This window comes from Trichoderma gamsii (assembly GCF_001481775.2).
Source record: "Trichoderma gamsii strain T6085 chromosome Unknown Scaffold_17.2, whole genome shotgun sequence".
NCBI classification, from domain to species: domain Eukaryota; kingdom Fungi; phylum Ascomycota; class Sordariomycetes; order Hypocreales; family Hypocreaceae; genus Trichoderma; species Trichoderma gamsii.
Genome location: NW_020171354.1, coordinates 68,167 through 84,829, shown reverse-complemented (window position 1 = coordinate 84,829; position 16,663 = coordinate 68,167). Strand labels below are relative to the sequence as shown.

Sequence of the window (16,663 nt, the reverse complement as noted above, 5' to 3'; positions counted from 1 at the left end):
TTTTCCTCCAAGCGATGAGACGGTCATGATTGCGAGGCTCCCTCTTTTCCTCCACCGATAACCCCCAACTCCAGCTCCCGGCCTCTCTCGCACCATGTGGCTCGACCGGCTCTCAGGGAGTCAAGCCAGCGCGTCCGGGCCCTCAACTCCTCAGCTCACCAGCCGGCACAACTCGCCGCTTCCGCGAAAGCCACAGGCCAATCTCAGTCCCTACGTAACCTCTCAGCGGCAAGGGCCCTCTCCGCGGGGGTCGTCTCTGTCATTAGTATCCAGCGACTCTACAACCTCGCTATTGGCATCATCACGCAAGCCCAATGGCTCAGAAGTGATACAATCAGCCGCGCCTCAGGTTCCGGACTCGGTAAACATCTTGGAGAAGCTATTGGCGGCAGATTCGGAGATTGTAGGCAAGCCTCAGGGCAAGGCAAGCTTTATCACGGAGGAGGACCTGGGGCTTGATGTTGATTTTGGAGGATTGTCTCTCAAGGAGCTGGCTGCTGGGAGCTTCCATGCCGATGCCACAAGCTTCCGCCGGCCTCAGAATGCGAGCGAGTGTACGTTGCCATCTCAACTCGCCGTCCCAAGCGACTGTATCCCACGTGCTAATCTGTCTTTAATAGATGAGAACGACAAGGCCCGATTCGACGCCCTGCATCGATCCATTGTTGCGTGCGACGAAATCTTGAACTCGGTCGAAATCAATCTTGCGGATTTTCGCAATGATCTTTCCACTGTTTCCGCTGATATCGAAACTTTGCAAACCCGTTCCAGCATATTGAGCCGAAGGTTGGAAAATCGAAAACGAATAGAAAAGGCGCTTGGCCCACTGGTAGAAGAGCTGAGCGTGTCCCCCGAAACAATTTCCAGGATAACGACAAGCCATATTGATGAAGCATGGGCAAAAACTTTGAATGAATTAGACAAGAGAGCCTCAGCCGTTCAGAAGCTATCAGGAACACAGCAGGGCAAAGCTAGTGAAGAGCTTGGTCCAATATTGGAGAAACTAATATTAAAGGTACCGTCTATCAGCTCAATTTTGATAACAGGTGGCCTTGGACTCGACTAACAGGCGGTACTGCAGGCTGTCGAACGGATTCGCGACTTTCTTGTGGCCCAGATAAAGGCCCTTCGGTCGCCCCATATCAATGCGCAAATCATACAGCAACAAAACTTTTTAAAATTCAAAGACCTCTACACATTCCTCCATAAACATCATGCGACGCTCGCAGACGAAATTTCGCAGGCGTATATGAACACGATGCGATGGTATTACCTCAATCAGTTCACGCGCTACGAGAGAGCTTTGGCCAAGCTCAAACTCCATATTCTGGACAAGAATGACGTTCTGGGACAGGAAGACGCGACAAGAAAAACAGCCGTCTTATCCAGTAGTCGTGCTCCTGGCCCACCGCATGATGCATTCAATCTTGGACGTCGGATTGATATGCTCCGGACGAAGAGCACCTCGGCCATCTCGTCATACCTGGCAGAGGAGGACCAATCAACTCACTACTTGGAGGTTCCCTTTCGAAATTTCAACTTGGCTCTCATCGATAATGCCACAGCCGAATATACCTTCTTGGCATCCTTTTTCGCTCCCGCCTTGTCGTATTCACAAATATCAAAAAATTTCAACTATATATTTGAGCCAACGTTTGAGGTTGGTAGAGTGCTTTCAAGAACCCTCGTAAGCGAGACATTTGATGCGCTGGGCCTCCTACTCTGCATTCGACTTAACCAACACTTTGCTTTTGACCTTCAAAGGCGAAAGGTCCCTGCTGTGGATGGCTATGTCAACGGTACGAATATGCTATTGTGGCCACGGCTGCAGGTTATCATGGACCGCCATTGCGAATCCGTTCGACTACTGACGAATGCTGCGCCCGCGAAAATCGCCAAGGCCGACCAGTTGAAGCTGTCCGCCGCACCGCACATGGTGACCCAGCGGTTTGGGCAGCTGCTCCAAAGCTTCCTGGCCCTCTCCACGGAAGCTGGCGACGATGAGCCCGTCGTCGCCAGTCTCCGCCGTTTGCGGTCCGAAATCGAAGCTTTCTTGACTCGACACAGTCAAACGCATGGCGATACGAGAAAAAGCGAGCGATTTTTATACAACAATTATTCTTTGATTCTTACCATTATCGGCGATGAAAATGGCAAGTTAGCGCAGGAGCAACAGGAGCACTTTGAGGAATTAAAGCAAAAATACCAGGGCGAATCATAGAAGTACATATATACACTTGAAGCAAAAGTACCCACGTAATTATAATAACGTATGCATTAAGACTTTACATCTAAGCATTGATGTGGAACTAGGGTTGGATTCCAATTTCTACTGTATGGCGTCTGGAGACACAGCATGTTTATGGCAGAAAGTTGAACATTAGATAGAGCAATCTATAAAGGGATTACGCACGAAAGTTCTATAGTTGGGCTCTTCATCTTTTCCCTTCTTCTTCCCCCGTCCATACATGATAATCTCATTGCTGGCCTGGGAAAAGGGACCATATATACTGCAGAAGAGTAGGGTTCCGCCGGAGGTAGAATGCCACGACTCCAACCATGATAGCTGTTCCAATGAGCCGGGCAGGCCGCCTGTATAGCCAGATTTTTCTCCTGACGCCCATTCTTAGCTCCTCCCACTGTATCTCCTTGACTTGTTTCTCGAAGTAGTGATGGCCATCCTCTATAGTCTGCCGCGCACTTTCATCCACATCCCTGGAGGTTTTGAGGACGCTGGACGGAGAAATCTGCTGCCATGATCTTAGGCTCTCGGGGGGGTTCTGGGTAAAAAGATAGACAGATCTCTTGATGAGAGCATCCAAGTCTAAATCCAGAGGGACTCTGCCGAGAATGACTTGAAGCATATCGGGCTCGTCAATTTCAAGGATCTCTTCGCGGCGATCTATGACAATCTGGGCAAACAGATATAGGGAAAAGGTAGGCTCGCGCGCCAAGATGACGTCAAACAGCCGAGCTATGTCCTTGTACCGCTCAATATTGTGAGCATACATGGTAAGGGTACCGGCGAGGGCGTAAAAGGGTTCTATACTGGAGAGATGCCGGCGAAGTTCCATGTCTGCACGGGCTAGGATGTCGGGGAGGAGCCTTAGTTGTGCGGTTGTGGCGCTGAGGCTGGGCAGCATGAAGTCGCGGATCCTGAGAACGGAGAGCCGCGACACCAGCGGTGCTCTTGCCGCTGGCTCTAGGACCAGGAGGAATACCTGGCAGATATCATGGTACCCTTGAAAGTAGCAGAGATATGGGTGTCGGCGGAGAACCTCTACAATGAGGTTTGATAACTCATGTTTTCGTTCTTGCAACTGTGCTTCGGACTCATCTAAAGATGGAAGATGTTGATTCTTGTTAGTCCTACTATGGGTCTATCTAGAGCTTCCTTGGTGGTGTGATGGATCTAATTGTTGAGAGACATACCATTAGGATAATGGACAAAAGATCGATTCACATCGAGTTGAACTTGATCTTCGTCTTGATGGCGTGGAAGCTCTTTCCAGTCATCGTCTAGGGGAGCAGCATCAGGGTCTACCGAGTGTGTGACTTCGCTTTCTTTCTCGTCGGTTGGGGGAGGCAGGCCAAGCAATATGGGCCCTGGTTGGAAAAAACAAGTTAGCATAAGACATTTTGGGTGACAGGGAACAAATGAAATGAGAGAGATCAAATAAAAGGCCAGTCACGAGCACATACATGCTACCTGACGTAGTGTATCGGCGAGAAGGCCGCCCTCAGACTCGGCCAGAGCTCTCAGCCGTGTAGCATCTCTCCAGGTGCAGGCGGCGAGGATCTCGCTGGTCTTGAGGGCCACGGCTGGACTGTGGCCAAGCTCGTCTACGGGGCCCTCTGGTTCGGGTTCGGCAAAGTCGACATCATCGCGTGGGAGGCCAGCGGTATCGACCAGCTCTTTTTCCAGGCTCATGTGCGGGATCGGTGCTGTGGTGTCGCGACTAGCATGGCACTGCGTTATTGCAGGAGTAAGTAAGCGTCGGGCTGCATCTGCTATCCCCTGGAGCTTAGTGTACTCGGTGGGGTTCGCGCTACGAGCAGCCGTCTGGGGTCAGCAGATGGTGCATACAGACTTCAAGGCGATCACATGCTCAAACTTGGAAACTGTTTTCTATATCTGAGATCAAATCCACACAGTAGTTTTATCCATGATAAAGTTTGCATAGTATTGTTTCTTTCGTACCTAGCACTAGTAAACCTTGCTCTTTTCACAAATAGTTTGGTAGACTTTGCTGGTAAATAAGTTAGTAGCAGTAGTTACACCAGCTCGGGAGTCTCCAATTGCGTAATGACTGTCTATATATATATATATATATACAATCTGCTTTTCGGGGAATATCTGACATCGGCTCAAAAATTTTATTACAGTGAATATTTTGGGGCTTCACAAATTCGACAGCAACTTGTGTAACCTGTAGGTATCACCAAACGCAACACCTATCCTGCAACTTGCCTCCTGACGCGGCAGACATTGATTCGGCGCACGCAGGACTAGTTGTACATGTGAGGCTCGATTGGATTCAATCTGTCTACAAGGGCCCACAAGTGGAGAAATCTGGTTGGCCAGATTCCTCATCCTTCAAGCATCCAATCCTGGTCTCAACTCTCACCGAGTGGATACAGTCGGGGGAGGCTGCAGCAAATAGTCAACGGCAGTGTCTCCATAACGAAAAAGGAAGAATTCTGCTATTGGTGGCTCATCATCCTCCTCATCCTCCTCAGAAGAAAACCCCCCAAGCGCCGCCACTGCTTGATCAGCCGATACTGAGTGTGAGTGGTACGAAATATATCGGAAGGCTGCCATACTACATGTATGAAGATGCATGTCGTGCAATCCAAGCTGGCAACCAGCCTTATCGGTTGCAGGGCCCTCCGCACGGAGGGTGCTTACAAGCATGAAAAATCTAGGTGCTTCGTAAAAAGAGCCGTAGGGTTTTTATCCCTTTGGATAATGGCTCGGCGCCTGACATCCTGAGTTACACTAATACGTGTATAAGCTGCCCATATTCTTCGTATTTGCACGTGGGAAGTGTAGCATATACGTACGCAGGTCTAACAAATAGATTGTGAGAACGGGGCTGTTTAGAGTTCTTCCTAAAGTCACTATATTTATGACCCAATTTAGAGTATGTGACGCAAGTTTCGAGTTATTTGACAAAGGATTTGGAAGTAGAGAAGTGCTGAAATGGGTCCTACATGGATACCCGAGGTCTTCCAATGTGTCGTTACATGTACTACGTACCTACCTATGTTATGGGTCGAATCAACGAGCCTACATTAGTATTGGAAACAGTATCGACTGATACTCACTTGTTAATAAGGATACTCCAGAGGTACCAATCTTCTTTTTGAGGACTGACACGGTGTTATTCTGCTTGTACCCCTCATCTCATACCTATATGTCAGAGGTGAGGGCCATACGGCATTTGCATACGTACGATATCCACCTTTCGATTAGAGAGTCGAGAGAAGAGGTCGCTCATCGTCCATTGGCTGTAAATTGAGACTAACCATTTGATCTTATTAGCAAAAGGATATCTGAATTGTAAATTGAGTGGTGGGAATATGGATGTGGGCCAAATACGTGTAGAATTATATCCCGCGCCTCGCTTGTCGTCGGCCACTCTAACGCTGAGGATTCATAGAGAACTCCAGGTGCCTGTCTTGCCCGGTCTCACTCACTGGTAATTAAAGGCAGAATCTTAATGGTGTATATATTTATATAGGTGAAAAAGTCATCTTGAGCTTGGAGACCTGAAAAGCAGAGCTGAGCATCCAGATGGGGGCCAGGAGAGTAGGCAGAAGCATCAATGGATCCTTTCGTTGAACCCCGATGAAATGTCTACGATGCATGCATAAACGAGCAGTAGCAGCAGTGCTGGATGTCCGGCATAAGTGGACAAATCCTTCCCCACAGCCACAGAACTGGCGTGGTGGTTATGGGGGAGGCCGAACTGCATGTACTATCTGGATATCTCTCTCGCAGGCACGCTATTGGAAAATTGCTCTGACGCTTGTTACCTACTACCATGTAGGTAGGTAGTTGCATGTACCTACGCACAGGGGGAAAACACAACCATGGAGGGTAGCAATAGTAGGTAATACTAGTAGGTATTGTCAATATATAGGTACGCTTGTGGAGACATACAAGATGAGATATGACACGGGCGGCTGAATGTGCGTGAGGGTATTAACACAGCATGCATGGGGGCGTATCGCTACATGTACATATAAGTAAAGAGGTACTAGTAGTACTGGGTGAGGCAGCTTCTGACACTTGACTCTCGTGCCTGGGCTGGCTGCTTGGCCTGGAGTAATTCCCCCGGCCGGTCAGCTCCACGGCCAACATGCGTTGGATCTATCTTCAACGAACACAAAATGGCGCTTGGCAGCCAACATTGTCAAGCATCAGAACAGCTTCGCGCATGTGCTGGGAGTGCTGTTGGTTCACTCCACGCAGCGTGGGCAGTGGTGGATACAGAACATTGAAGCCTGCACCCAACCACAGCTCCAGAGCCCCACTCCACAGCTCCTGCAAGCAGAGGTGCTACTGGCTGCTAATAAACGACAAACAGCTTCCTCCTCATTTTGGCCCTTGATTGTGCCTTTGGAGCCTGTGCTTGACATACGCCTCTAAAGGGTCGGTGCCGCGCATTGTGAGGCTTGGAGCGGGTTTGGTACCGGACGAGTACTCCAGTTGTCCACAGCAGGCGCCGCCATCGCCAGGTACATGTGCGCCGAGCGGCATGATAGCGAGCTGCTTAGCAGGTATCTACATATACAGTACCTACATCAACCAAGACGCCTAATCTCCTTTTCCAACGTTACCCAAGCCAGCCGCCCGCGAGCTACGTCCCATTCCCGAGCGTTTATCCTCTGAGCAGCCTGCAAATTGATTGGTTGCCCTGATTTGAAGATTTCCCGGTCTCACTGCTCTCTCTCAGAGCACCAGCGCCTGACCACCCTCTTCCGTCAACAGGCGTGAGAAGCCTGCACGTTCCAACATCAGCGTCATCAAAAGGTGCCTAAGCATATATCGGCCTCGTGCTGGCTTCACCTTGGGCCCTTGACTTTCCTCACGTCTCTTTGGCTGCCATCATTCAGATGTTGTTCTAATCCCAGGCGTCAAGTGAAATGCTCTTCTGAACGCACGTTTCTCTACGCCCCCCCGTCTGGCTTCTGCAAGCAATATTCGAGCTCGATACTCCAGCTGTCTTTGATACTGAGTCAATTCTCCGCCTATACAACACCATCTTCACACCGTCCTGAGACAGTGTTACGAGAACAGCGGAATGGCCTTCCAAACTAGAGTTTTGAGGGACGGCGAGTGGGTTACTGAAACCGTCAACCTGCAAGCCGCCCTGAGGGCATCTGCCGCTCCACAACTGGCTTCTGAGCCTCTGCCGAAGTCCCCAGTCTGTGGGATTTTATCCCAGACTCTTGTCGAGAGCCCTGTTGTTCGATGGGTGCTCCCGGCTCGGCTGCGCTCTAGCACTCACAATGACATTGCTTTCGTTGGCGTAAGTACCCGTTCATCATGACAAGCGATTCCACGAGAGTCCGAGTTACACAATATCCGATACCGCCTTTCGATTTCTCAACTTCTTCTTGGCTGACATGGCCTCATCAGGATCACTTTGTTCAAATCAGCGAGCTTGGTAGAGATGGTCAGGTCCATGATGTTATTCGCAAGTCCGACTTTGGACACCGAATTCGAAATGCCGTCGTTCTTGGCGGTAGCTTAGAGCATGGGTTGGACGACGACCCAGTCGATATGGTTGTCAAACAAGAGCCATCGCCTTCTCCATCCTCTCCGGGCGAAGATGGAATATCCGACGGCCTTCGAGTTCGCGTTCTCCCTCCACAGATGCTCGTATTAGTACTAGAATCTTGTCAGATGGTATTTCTCTTTGTGAGAGAAAAGCCTGATGGGGGATTAGAGTTTGCCACGAGCATATATGAAAATCCTAAGCTATTACCCTACGTGGGCTACCACCTTGCTGTGGATCCGTCTTCTCGATACATGGCAGCAGCAACTCCGGAAGGCATGTTCATCGTATACGAATTAGAGGCCTTACCAGAGCTCAATCGACAGTACGCAAATCGAGAATACGTCCATCCTATCAAATCTTTTCGCATCAGGGCTGTCAGCGGAGTTGTTCAAAAAATGGAATTTCTGTTTCCTCGCCCAGAGGACCATCATCACATTATCCTAATATTAATCATTGTTCGAAGAGAGCGTGTCAATTCACCTCCCGTCTCTCGTATGGCAACGTATGAATGGGAGTTGGGTGACAATCTTCAACTCATCCTTGCTGAAGAAAGGGTCGGCAATCGACTTCCTAAAGAGTATAAAATGCCTCTGCTGCTCATCCCGCTCAGATTCAAAACGGCTTTTTTCGCCGTCTCCGAGTTCTACATCGGCATTGTAAAGTATGCGCTGTCGGGTGCGCCAGAGTTCGAAATGTTGCCGGCGGAACCGCCCGCGCCTACGCCGCTGTATCATGGGAATGGCGATCCGCTCTGGGTCGCCTGGGCGCGGCCTTTTCGCAATAAGAAGTATCTTGAAAAAACAGACATTATTTACTTGGCACGTGAAGATGGCGCAATCATACACATTGAAATAGATGCGGCTGAATTGCTTCCTTCTGTGACCAATGTCGGATGCTTGGAGGCCAATATCGATACGGCATTCACTTCGGCTTATGACATCTTTGCCGACGTTCTCATGATTGGCGGAGATTCTGGCCCGGGAGGCATTTGGAAGGTAAGCATCCGTCAAACAATAGTCCTTGTATTGTGACCCGTGTTTAATGATGGCCCCTCCTTTTGGTCTTTAGCTCGCTCCCCGTGAGGACATCCAGCAGGTTAGCATCCTCTCCAACTGGTCTCCCGTTATTGATATGACAACTACGAATGAGTTTTCGACATGGAGTGCAAACAACACGGATCTCCAAATCGGTCAACTCCAGCCAACGACCGTGCAGCAGAACAGGGTGCGCAAACAAGACAGCATATTCAGTGCTTCTTGCCGTGGCCTAAAAGGTAGCGTGGTGCAATGGAGATGGGGAATACAAGCTAGAATTGGGCTGGACATTGAAACCGGCGAGCCCATTAGGCAGGCATGGACATTCACTACACGCCACGGCAGTGAAACAGTATTGTATGGCCTTTTGGCGCTCCCACATTCATCAACTGTTCTCCGATTCTCAGAAAGTCTCGACCAAGTCGACATGGTTCCAGCCGAGGATACACCTTTTGATCTGGTATCAAGAACCCTTCATGTTGTTCAAGTGTCCGATATTATAGTTCAGGTCTCTGAAACTTCCATCAATGTGGCTACTCCTAGAGGAAGGTATGACGTCCCATTGGGCTGTCTGGGCTATCTTAACTTTACTTTGGCATCAAAATACTGATTATCCAATAGTTCACGATGCTCGATTGCGGAAGCCCTGGGTATAGCTAATGTAACAGCGGAGAGTGCTTTTTGCATTGGCCATATTGTAGTATTCTCCACGCATACCAATTCAGTTTCTCGGCTTCACGTTATGAGAGCCCAGGAAATTGAATTCAGCTTGATAAGCAGCTGGGATGCCCAGGGCGAAGTGACTTGCGTGTCTATATTTACAGTCTCAAGCGGCACCTTCGTTGTGGCTACATCTATGAATGATGGAGTTCCATGGCTATCCATCTATTCAACGACTGGGGAGCACATTGTTGCAAAAGCGATTACAGCTAGTTCCAGTATGTTTGTCATTCGTGCTCTTGTATCATTTTGATTGTTTTGATTGCTTCTGCCGAGCTATGACTGACACATAATAGCGGAACAAGGGGCTCGTACCGAGCTCGAGGCTCTGACGAGCATCTCCGTCGCAGATCAGGGCACTGACGAGATTCATCTTGTCCTAGGTACTCGCTGCGGGAGTCTCATTACCGCTCGAGTATCTGACCATGCTCCGGACGATATAAATTGGAGTACCGAGATTATCGGAGTGGCACGAGTCGACGTGTTTCCCTCCTCGATCCCTTTCGAAGAAGAGTCGCCCACATTTGCTTGCTGCGACAATAGATTACTCCTTCTCAGCGAATTTTCCCAAAAGAATCGCAGATTCACCAAAAAGCAATTTGTTTGGCTAACAGATTCGAACGAGCCATCAATGCCATCGCCCCCGATTCACTCAATTCACAGAATCTCTCAGAGTCTGTCTGGGCAAAATGGGCATACATCATTGCTGGTACTCGCAGGCTCAAGATTGCTCTTGGCTGACTTCGGCCCTCAAGTTGGGAATGTGCCACGGTCTATCCCCATCCAAGGCACTCCAACAAGGATTATATACTCACAGATGCTGAGTTGCCTGGTAGTTGCCATGATTACTGACAATAAGCCCACCCTAGTGTTTATTGATCCGGATACCGGGGCAATCATCTCTGTCCCCACTGATAAAGATAAGAATCGTACTGAATACATCTCTGGTCTGGGCCACTCCGATGATAAAATACATGGGCTTCACGAATGGCTTTACAAAAAGGATGGCAAAGTGTTTCCTTTTATCATCGTGACAACACATCGTGGAAGACTCATAATTGTCTCCACAGAAAAGCTGGATACTCACTCGCGTGAAGGAGAGAACAGACAACTGAGGTATTGGACACGATATAAGAAATGGCTTCAAGGCTCGATATACTCAATAGTGGGGAATGAGGAAGGATTGCTGTACTGTGTTGACCAGACACTTCATTGGGAGATCCTCGACTTGGCAGAAAAGAAGTTGAAACCTGTCAAGCAGTTTCAACTAGATTCCTCAGCGACCCAACTACGCATATTCAAAGGCAAGCTTTTTGCTCTCACAGCCTCGCATTCGTTGGAAGTTATAGACTATCAGTCAGACGAAGGCACTATGGAACTCATACACTGCGACCAAGTCTCCAGAAAAACCATCCATATGGTAGATGTGGGCATTCCGGCCGAAGGCTATGGCCAATGGCCAATAACACTTGTATCGGATCAAGCTGGCTCCATAGCAGGCCTCTGGGTGCCTCTGGGACAGCGAGATCGGGAGTTTGAGGTTGTATTCGAAGCCATGCTAGCGTCATCTGTGAGGAGATTCATACGGGCGCGCAGTCGGCCTTTATGGCTTGTGAATAATACTCAGCGGCGTTACGGAACATTACCGACTGCGCATGATGGTTCGGATATCATTGGCGTTTCATTAGACGGTTCTATGAAGCAGTTTTCGCTGCTTGGTCTTGAGTTGTGGCGATTCTTACTCTTGGTTCAGACATTGGCACATCAAAACTACGGCATGGCTTTGTTCGACAAGTCTGCGATAAATGACAAAGTGGACATTATGAGCCTAGACTTGCAGCCAAGCCCCAGGATCATGCACGTCGACGGAGATTTGCTGAAGCGCTGCATAAAGCTACGTTCGTTGGAAAAGACTATGGCATCTGATGACGCCTTCGCCTTATTTTGCCACCATCTCGATGCGCTGGAAGGAGGGAGCCTCACTACAGGATTTAAACACGAAGGTGAATTGAATCGGCGAAACAAATATTTCGAGCTCGCCTACGAGATTCTCGAGTTTCTTGTAGCGCCAGCGCTGTAATGGCAGTGTACCAGACATGGAGCGTTTACCGTTTTCGTTGAATGAATTTTATGATTATGAGTCTGCGCATTTAATAATTGCGTTTCCATACTTGCTTAAAGTAAAAAAAGAATAAGAGAAATGGGTATAAGGGTCAAGTAATAAAGATTCGACGTAGTTACAGACATGGAATGTCAAAAAGCAGGGGGCGAAGTGTAAAGACAGGCAATATATACGAGTAGTAGTTGCTTCTTGTAGTCCGCGAACAACGGAATAAAGCACGTGTTCAAGTGTCGCATTTGATGGGCCATTTACCACCTCAAACACGATGACTCACCTCTAAATCATCTGCCAACAAGCCAATGGCATTTTTCAACCTGGGCCAGGCAGTCAGAGTCTAAAGCTGGCTAGCTAAACGAAAAGTCATTGCCCCGCAAGACAAAGCCCAGTGGCTAACCCACCGGCTCCATAACACACGCTCTTGGTACAAGTATAACCACCACAAACAATTAATGGGCCTTTAGTGCGGGACAAGCTCAGGTATTATCTCCGGAACTTTTTTTTCTTGGTTGGTTTTTCTTCTCTGCATTGTCCTCCATTGCGTCGTTGGGAGATCGATCGTCGCCTATTTTTCTCTTCTCTTCAACATTGCGGGGCTAAATCTGAATTATTAGATTTTCGCTACCCCTCCTCTTTTTTTTTTTTTTTGTTGTGGTCGATAACATTGCTGATTCGCCCCTCCATCAAGTATCATCAGGAATACCTACACCAAGATGGCGCCGAAGAAGAAGGGTAACAAGAAGGGCCAGGACGACTGGGAGGCTGAATTGGGAGAATCCATCGCCCCGGCCAATGAAGCGCCCGCGGCCAACGAGGAGAATGGCGAGGACGAAGAGGCTGGTGGTGGCGGCCTGATGGCCATCATGCGCAAGAACAAGGAGAAGCGCAAGAAGAAGGGCATTGTGGACGAGGAGCCTGCCCCAGAACCAGCGGTGGAGGAGGACCTGTCCGCCAAAGCGCCCGTCGAAGCATCTCTAGACGATGACGAGTTCGCCCTACCGCAAAAGAAGGGCAAGGGTGGCAAGGGCAAGCCTGCCCCAACAGCGGCTAAGAAGGACGATGACGACCTTGAAGAGCCTGGCAGGATCCTCACCAAGGCTGAGAAGGAAAAGCTGAAGAAGGAACGCGAGAAGCAGCGTAAGAAGGAACAGGTTTGAACCCTCCCATCGCATTGGCCCTTGGAAGCATACCGATTTCTAATGTGGGCATAACCAGGCTGCGAAGAAGAAGCCGACTACAGCCGCGAAAGCCCCGGAGCCCGCAAAGGCAGCTCCCGCCAAAGAGGAAGCCGCCCCTGAAGAGTCTGCCGCCCCTGCTCCTGCTGAGACAGGAGGCAAGAAGAAGAAGGTTCCGGCGCATCTGGCTCTGATTCAGAAGCAACAAGAGGAGCTTCGTCGTAGACAGGAGGAGATTGCCCGCTTGGATGCTGAAGCCAGGGCCAAGGCTGAAGAGCAAGAAAAGCAATTGGCTGAAGAAGCCAAGCGTAAGGAAGAGCAGAAGGCCATCAAGAAGCAGCGTGAGAAGGAGCGTATTGATCAGCTGAAGAAGGAGGGCAAGTTCCTCACCAAGGCACAGAAAGAAGAGAAAGCTCGAAATGAGTTGAAGCTCCAGCAGATGCTTGCAGCTGGAATTAAGATTGGACCTCAGGAGGAAGAGGGCGCACCTAAGAAGAAGGTGGTATATGATAGCAAGAAGAAGAGAGGAAAGAACGATAAGGTAATGAGTGCACCGGTCCCCTCCATTTACCTTCTGTTTTCATTGATGGGCCTTACTAATGTTGTATTTTTACCTCCTTTTTAGAAAGATGAAGAGGCTGCTCTAGCTGAGGCTGCGGAACGAGCACGACTTCAGGCCGAGAAAGCCGCGAAAGAAGCAGAGGAGAAGGCGGCAAAGGAAAAGGCTGATGCTGAGGCCAAAGCTCAGGCTGCAAAGGCGGCTCAAGAGAGCGACATTGAAGATGACTGGGAAGCCGCTGCAAATAGTGGAGGAGAGGACGACGTCAAAGACAGCTGGGATGCCGATTCCGACGAAGAAGCCGAGAAGAAATCAGCCGCCAAAAAGGACGAGGACGGTGAAGAAGAGGAGGAGGATCAAAGCGACGAGAGCGACGAGAGCGAGTCTGAAGATGAAGCCGTATCAAAGGCCAAGCAAGCCGAGGCTCAGCGCAAGAAGGAAGCTGCGGAGCGGAGAGAAAAGGCCCACCAAGCCGCCTTGGCTGCTCGATCCAAGGACGATTTGCGCTCTCCCATCTGCTGTATTCTGGGACACGTCGATACTGGAAAGACGAAGCTTCTTGACAAGATCCGACAGACCAACGTTCAAGAGGGCGAAGCTGGAGGTATTACCCAGCAGATTGGTGCTACGTACTTCCCGGTTGAGGCCATCAAAGCGAAGACGGCCGTCGTTAACAAGAACAATGAGTTTGAGTTCAAGGTCCCCGGTCTCTTGGTCATTGACACCCCTGGCCACGAGTCTTTCTCTAACCTCCGTTCCCGCGGTTCATCATTGTGTAACATTGCTATTCTGGTTGTGGATATTATGCATGGTCTTGAACCACAGACTCTGGAGTCAATGCGCCTGCTTCGCGACAGAAAAACGCCATTTATCGTGGCTCTCAACAAGATTGACAGACTTTACGGATGGAAGAAGGTGGACAACAATGGCTTCCAAGACAGTCTGGCGCTTCAGAGCAAGGCGGTTCAAAACGAATTCAAGAACCGCTTGGAGGCCACTAAGCTGGCCTTTTCAGAGCAAGGTTTCAACTCCGAGCTCTTCTACCAGAACAAGTCTATGGCTAAATTCGTCTCGCTTGTACCCACATCAGCACACACCGGAGAAGGTATTCCGGATATGTTGAAACTTATCCTCCAGCTCACCCAGGAGCGTATGGTCGGCTCGCTCATGTATCTGTCCGAGGTCCAAGCAACAGTCCTGGAAGTCAAGGCTATTGAGGGTTTTGGTATGACTATTGATGTCATCCTGTCCAACGGAATCTTGAGAGAGGGTGATCGAATAGTCTTGTGTGGCACTGAAGGAGCGATTGTGACAAATATCAGAGCTCTACTCACTCCGGCGCCGCTGCGCGAGCTACGTCTCAAGTCAGCGTACGTTCACAACAAGGAGGTCAAGGCTGCTTTGGGTGTCAAGATCAGCGCCCCTGGTCTTGAAGGCGCCATTGCAGGTTCGAGACTGATGGTGGTTGGACCAGACGATGATGAAGAGGATATCTGCGACGAGGTCGAGTCGGATCTGGCCAACCTTCTCAGCAGAGTCGAAACCTCTGGTCGTGGTGTCAGCGTGCAGGCTTCCACCCTTGGTTCACTGGAGGCTCTGCTCGATTTCTTGAAAGACTGCAAGATTCCCGTGGCCAATGTTGGTATCGGCCCAGTTTACAAGCGTGATGTCATGCAATGTGGTGTTATGCTGGAAAAAGCGCCCGACTATGCTGTGATGCTTTGTTTCGATGTCAAGGTCGATAAAGAAGCTATGGCATATGCAGAAGACCAAGGTATCAAGATCTTCCAAGCTGACATCATCTATCATCTGTTTGATAACTTTACCAAGCATATGGATGAGATGTTGGAGAAGAAGAAGGAAGAGTCTAAGATGTTGGCTGTCTTCCCTTGTGTCTTAAAGCCAGTTGCTGTCTTCAACAAGACAGGCCCCATCGTTATTGGAGTTGACGTGACGGAAGGTCAGCTTAAAATCAATACGCCAATTGCAGCTGTAAAGACCAACCCAGTGACCAACACCAAGGAGATTATTGGCCTTGGTAGAGTGTAAGTTTCCATCCTTCCACCTTACTTCTCAGTATTCGTGTCACCCAATTAATACTTCCTCTGAGCTTGTATGCTGATTCGATATACTTTTAGCACCTCGATTGAGCGAGACCACAAGCAAATCCCTGTCTGCAAAAAGGGCCAACCCTCTGTCGCCATCAAGATCGAGATGGGAGGCCACCAGCCCATATACGGACGACACCTAGAAGAGGCCGATCTGCTCTACAGCCAAATATCTCGAGCTAGTATTGACACTCTGAAGGAGTTTTACCGCAAAGACGTGACCAACGATGAATGGCAGCTGATTATCAAGCTGAAGCCCCTGTTTGACATTTGAAGTAGTTGATTGGAAAAGAACAGGAAGAAACAAACAACTGCTGCCTCTTGTTGTGACTAACCAGTCAGTCATTTTGGCCACTCGACTTCCTACATAAGTGACCGCTATTCTTGACATATCTTATCCCTTATATTCTTTCCTCGTACTATAAAAGCATTTTGACTTCATACCTCTCTTTCTCTTTTTTCTTCCCTTCTTTTTCTTTCCTATTTTTGCTTGGAACTTGGAACACGTTTCAATCTGTGTTTCTTGGCTTCTCTTGCCTCACATGCATATTCGGTAGCGAAAACAAAGAACCTGGTCTGGGAGAGCCCATGGGGAGGTTCCGGCTTACAATTGTCACGGGAAATGGCAATCGTGTGTATCGAGTAGAAGAATGTAGCGGCTAAAAGAAGAACGGGAGGAAAAAATATCAAGTCTGTAAAACGCAGTTATGTGGCATCAAAACAAGAGATAGATTTTGAAATGATTTCCAAGCCCTTCATAAGAAATTAAATCGCGTCAGTTGTAAAAGGTATGGGAAAAGCCAGAGAATAGGACATGCATCAGGCTCAGCCAGGCGAAAAGCCGTGGGCCGAAATAAGAGATGGGAAAGTAGAAAAGGGGAAAGGTTCCAATAAGAATGATCTTTACAAGCATAGACGAGTCACCTATTGCTGTCAAGTTTTAACGACATGTAACGGCCAATAGACCAAAATCTAGAATAATTTCCTTCAAATATATGAAAAATCGTAGCTACTTGGGACGTATGATATAAAATGGATCTAGAATGCGTAGACAAGTTTTCCTCTTCATGATAATACCTCCCTTTGTGTGTCTTTGACGAAGGTCAATTTTTTATGCTGTATACCTCTTTTCTCTGTTTTGTTTTCATCTCTCGCCAA

At 48.9% G+C, this 16,663-nt stretch overlaps 5 protein-coding genes across 5 annotated transcripts; 3 read left to right on the top strand and 2 right to left on the bottom strand.

The window, feature by feature from the left end:
• Positions 1-94: 94 nt before the first annotated feature.
• Positions 95-2,221, top strand: TGAM01_v205437 (hypothetical protein; the record flags this gene model as incomplete). Its single annotated transcript, XM_018802751.1, has 3 exons — positions 95-554; positions 621-1,015; positions 1,082-2,221. The coding sequence occupies 3 exons, from the start codon at positions 95-97 to the stop codon at positions 2,219-2,221; spliced, it is 1,995 nt and encodes a 664-aa protein (XP_018663868.1).
• A 256-nt stretch (positions 2,222-2,477) lies between these two features.
• Positions 2,478-3,931, bottom strand: TGAM01_v205436 (hypothetical protein; the record flags this gene model as incomplete). Its single annotated transcript, XM_018802750.1, has 3 exons — positions 2,478-3,337; positions 3,433-3,606; positions 3,703-3,931. 3 exons carry the CDS (start codon positions 3,929-3,931, stop codon positions 2,478-2,480), a joined length of 1,263 nt encoding a protein of 420 aa, XP_018663867.1.
• Positions 3,932-4,624: 693 nt separating this feature from the next.
• Positions 4,625-4,915, bottom strand: TGAM01_v205435 (hypothetical protein; the record flags this gene model as incomplete). Its single annotated transcript, XM_024549643.1, has 1 exon — positions 4,625-4,915. The coding sequence occupies one exon, from the start codon at positions 4,913-4,915 to the stop codon at positions 4,625-4,627; it is 291 nt and encodes a 96-aa protein (XP_024405592.1).
• Positions 4,916-7,310: 2,395 nt separating this feature from the next.
• On the top strand, positions 7,311-11,624 carry TGAM01_v205434 (hypothetical protein; the record flags this gene model as incomplete). The annotated part of the gene is made up of 5 exons (XM_024549642.1): positions 7,311-7,538; positions 7,649-8,785; positions 8,859-9,373; positions 9,446-9,762; positions 9,841-11,624. 5 exons carry the CDS (start codon positions 7,311-7,313, stop codon positions 11,622-11,624), a joined length of 3,981 nt encoding a protein of 1,326 aa, XP_024405591.1.
• A 752-nt stretch (positions 11,625-12,376) lies between these two features.
• On the top strand, positions 12,377-15,779 carry TGAM01_v205433 (hypothetical protein; the record flags this gene model as incomplete). Its single annotated transcript, XM_018802748.1, has 4 exons — positions 12,377-12,814; positions 12,879-13,379; positions 13,464-15,442; positions 15,536-15,779. 4 exons carry the CDS (start codon positions 12,377-12,379, stop codon positions 15,777-15,779), a joined length of 3,162 nt encoding a protein of 1,053 aa, XP_018663865.1.
• Between the last annotated feature and the right edge of the window lie 884 nt (positions 15,780-16,663).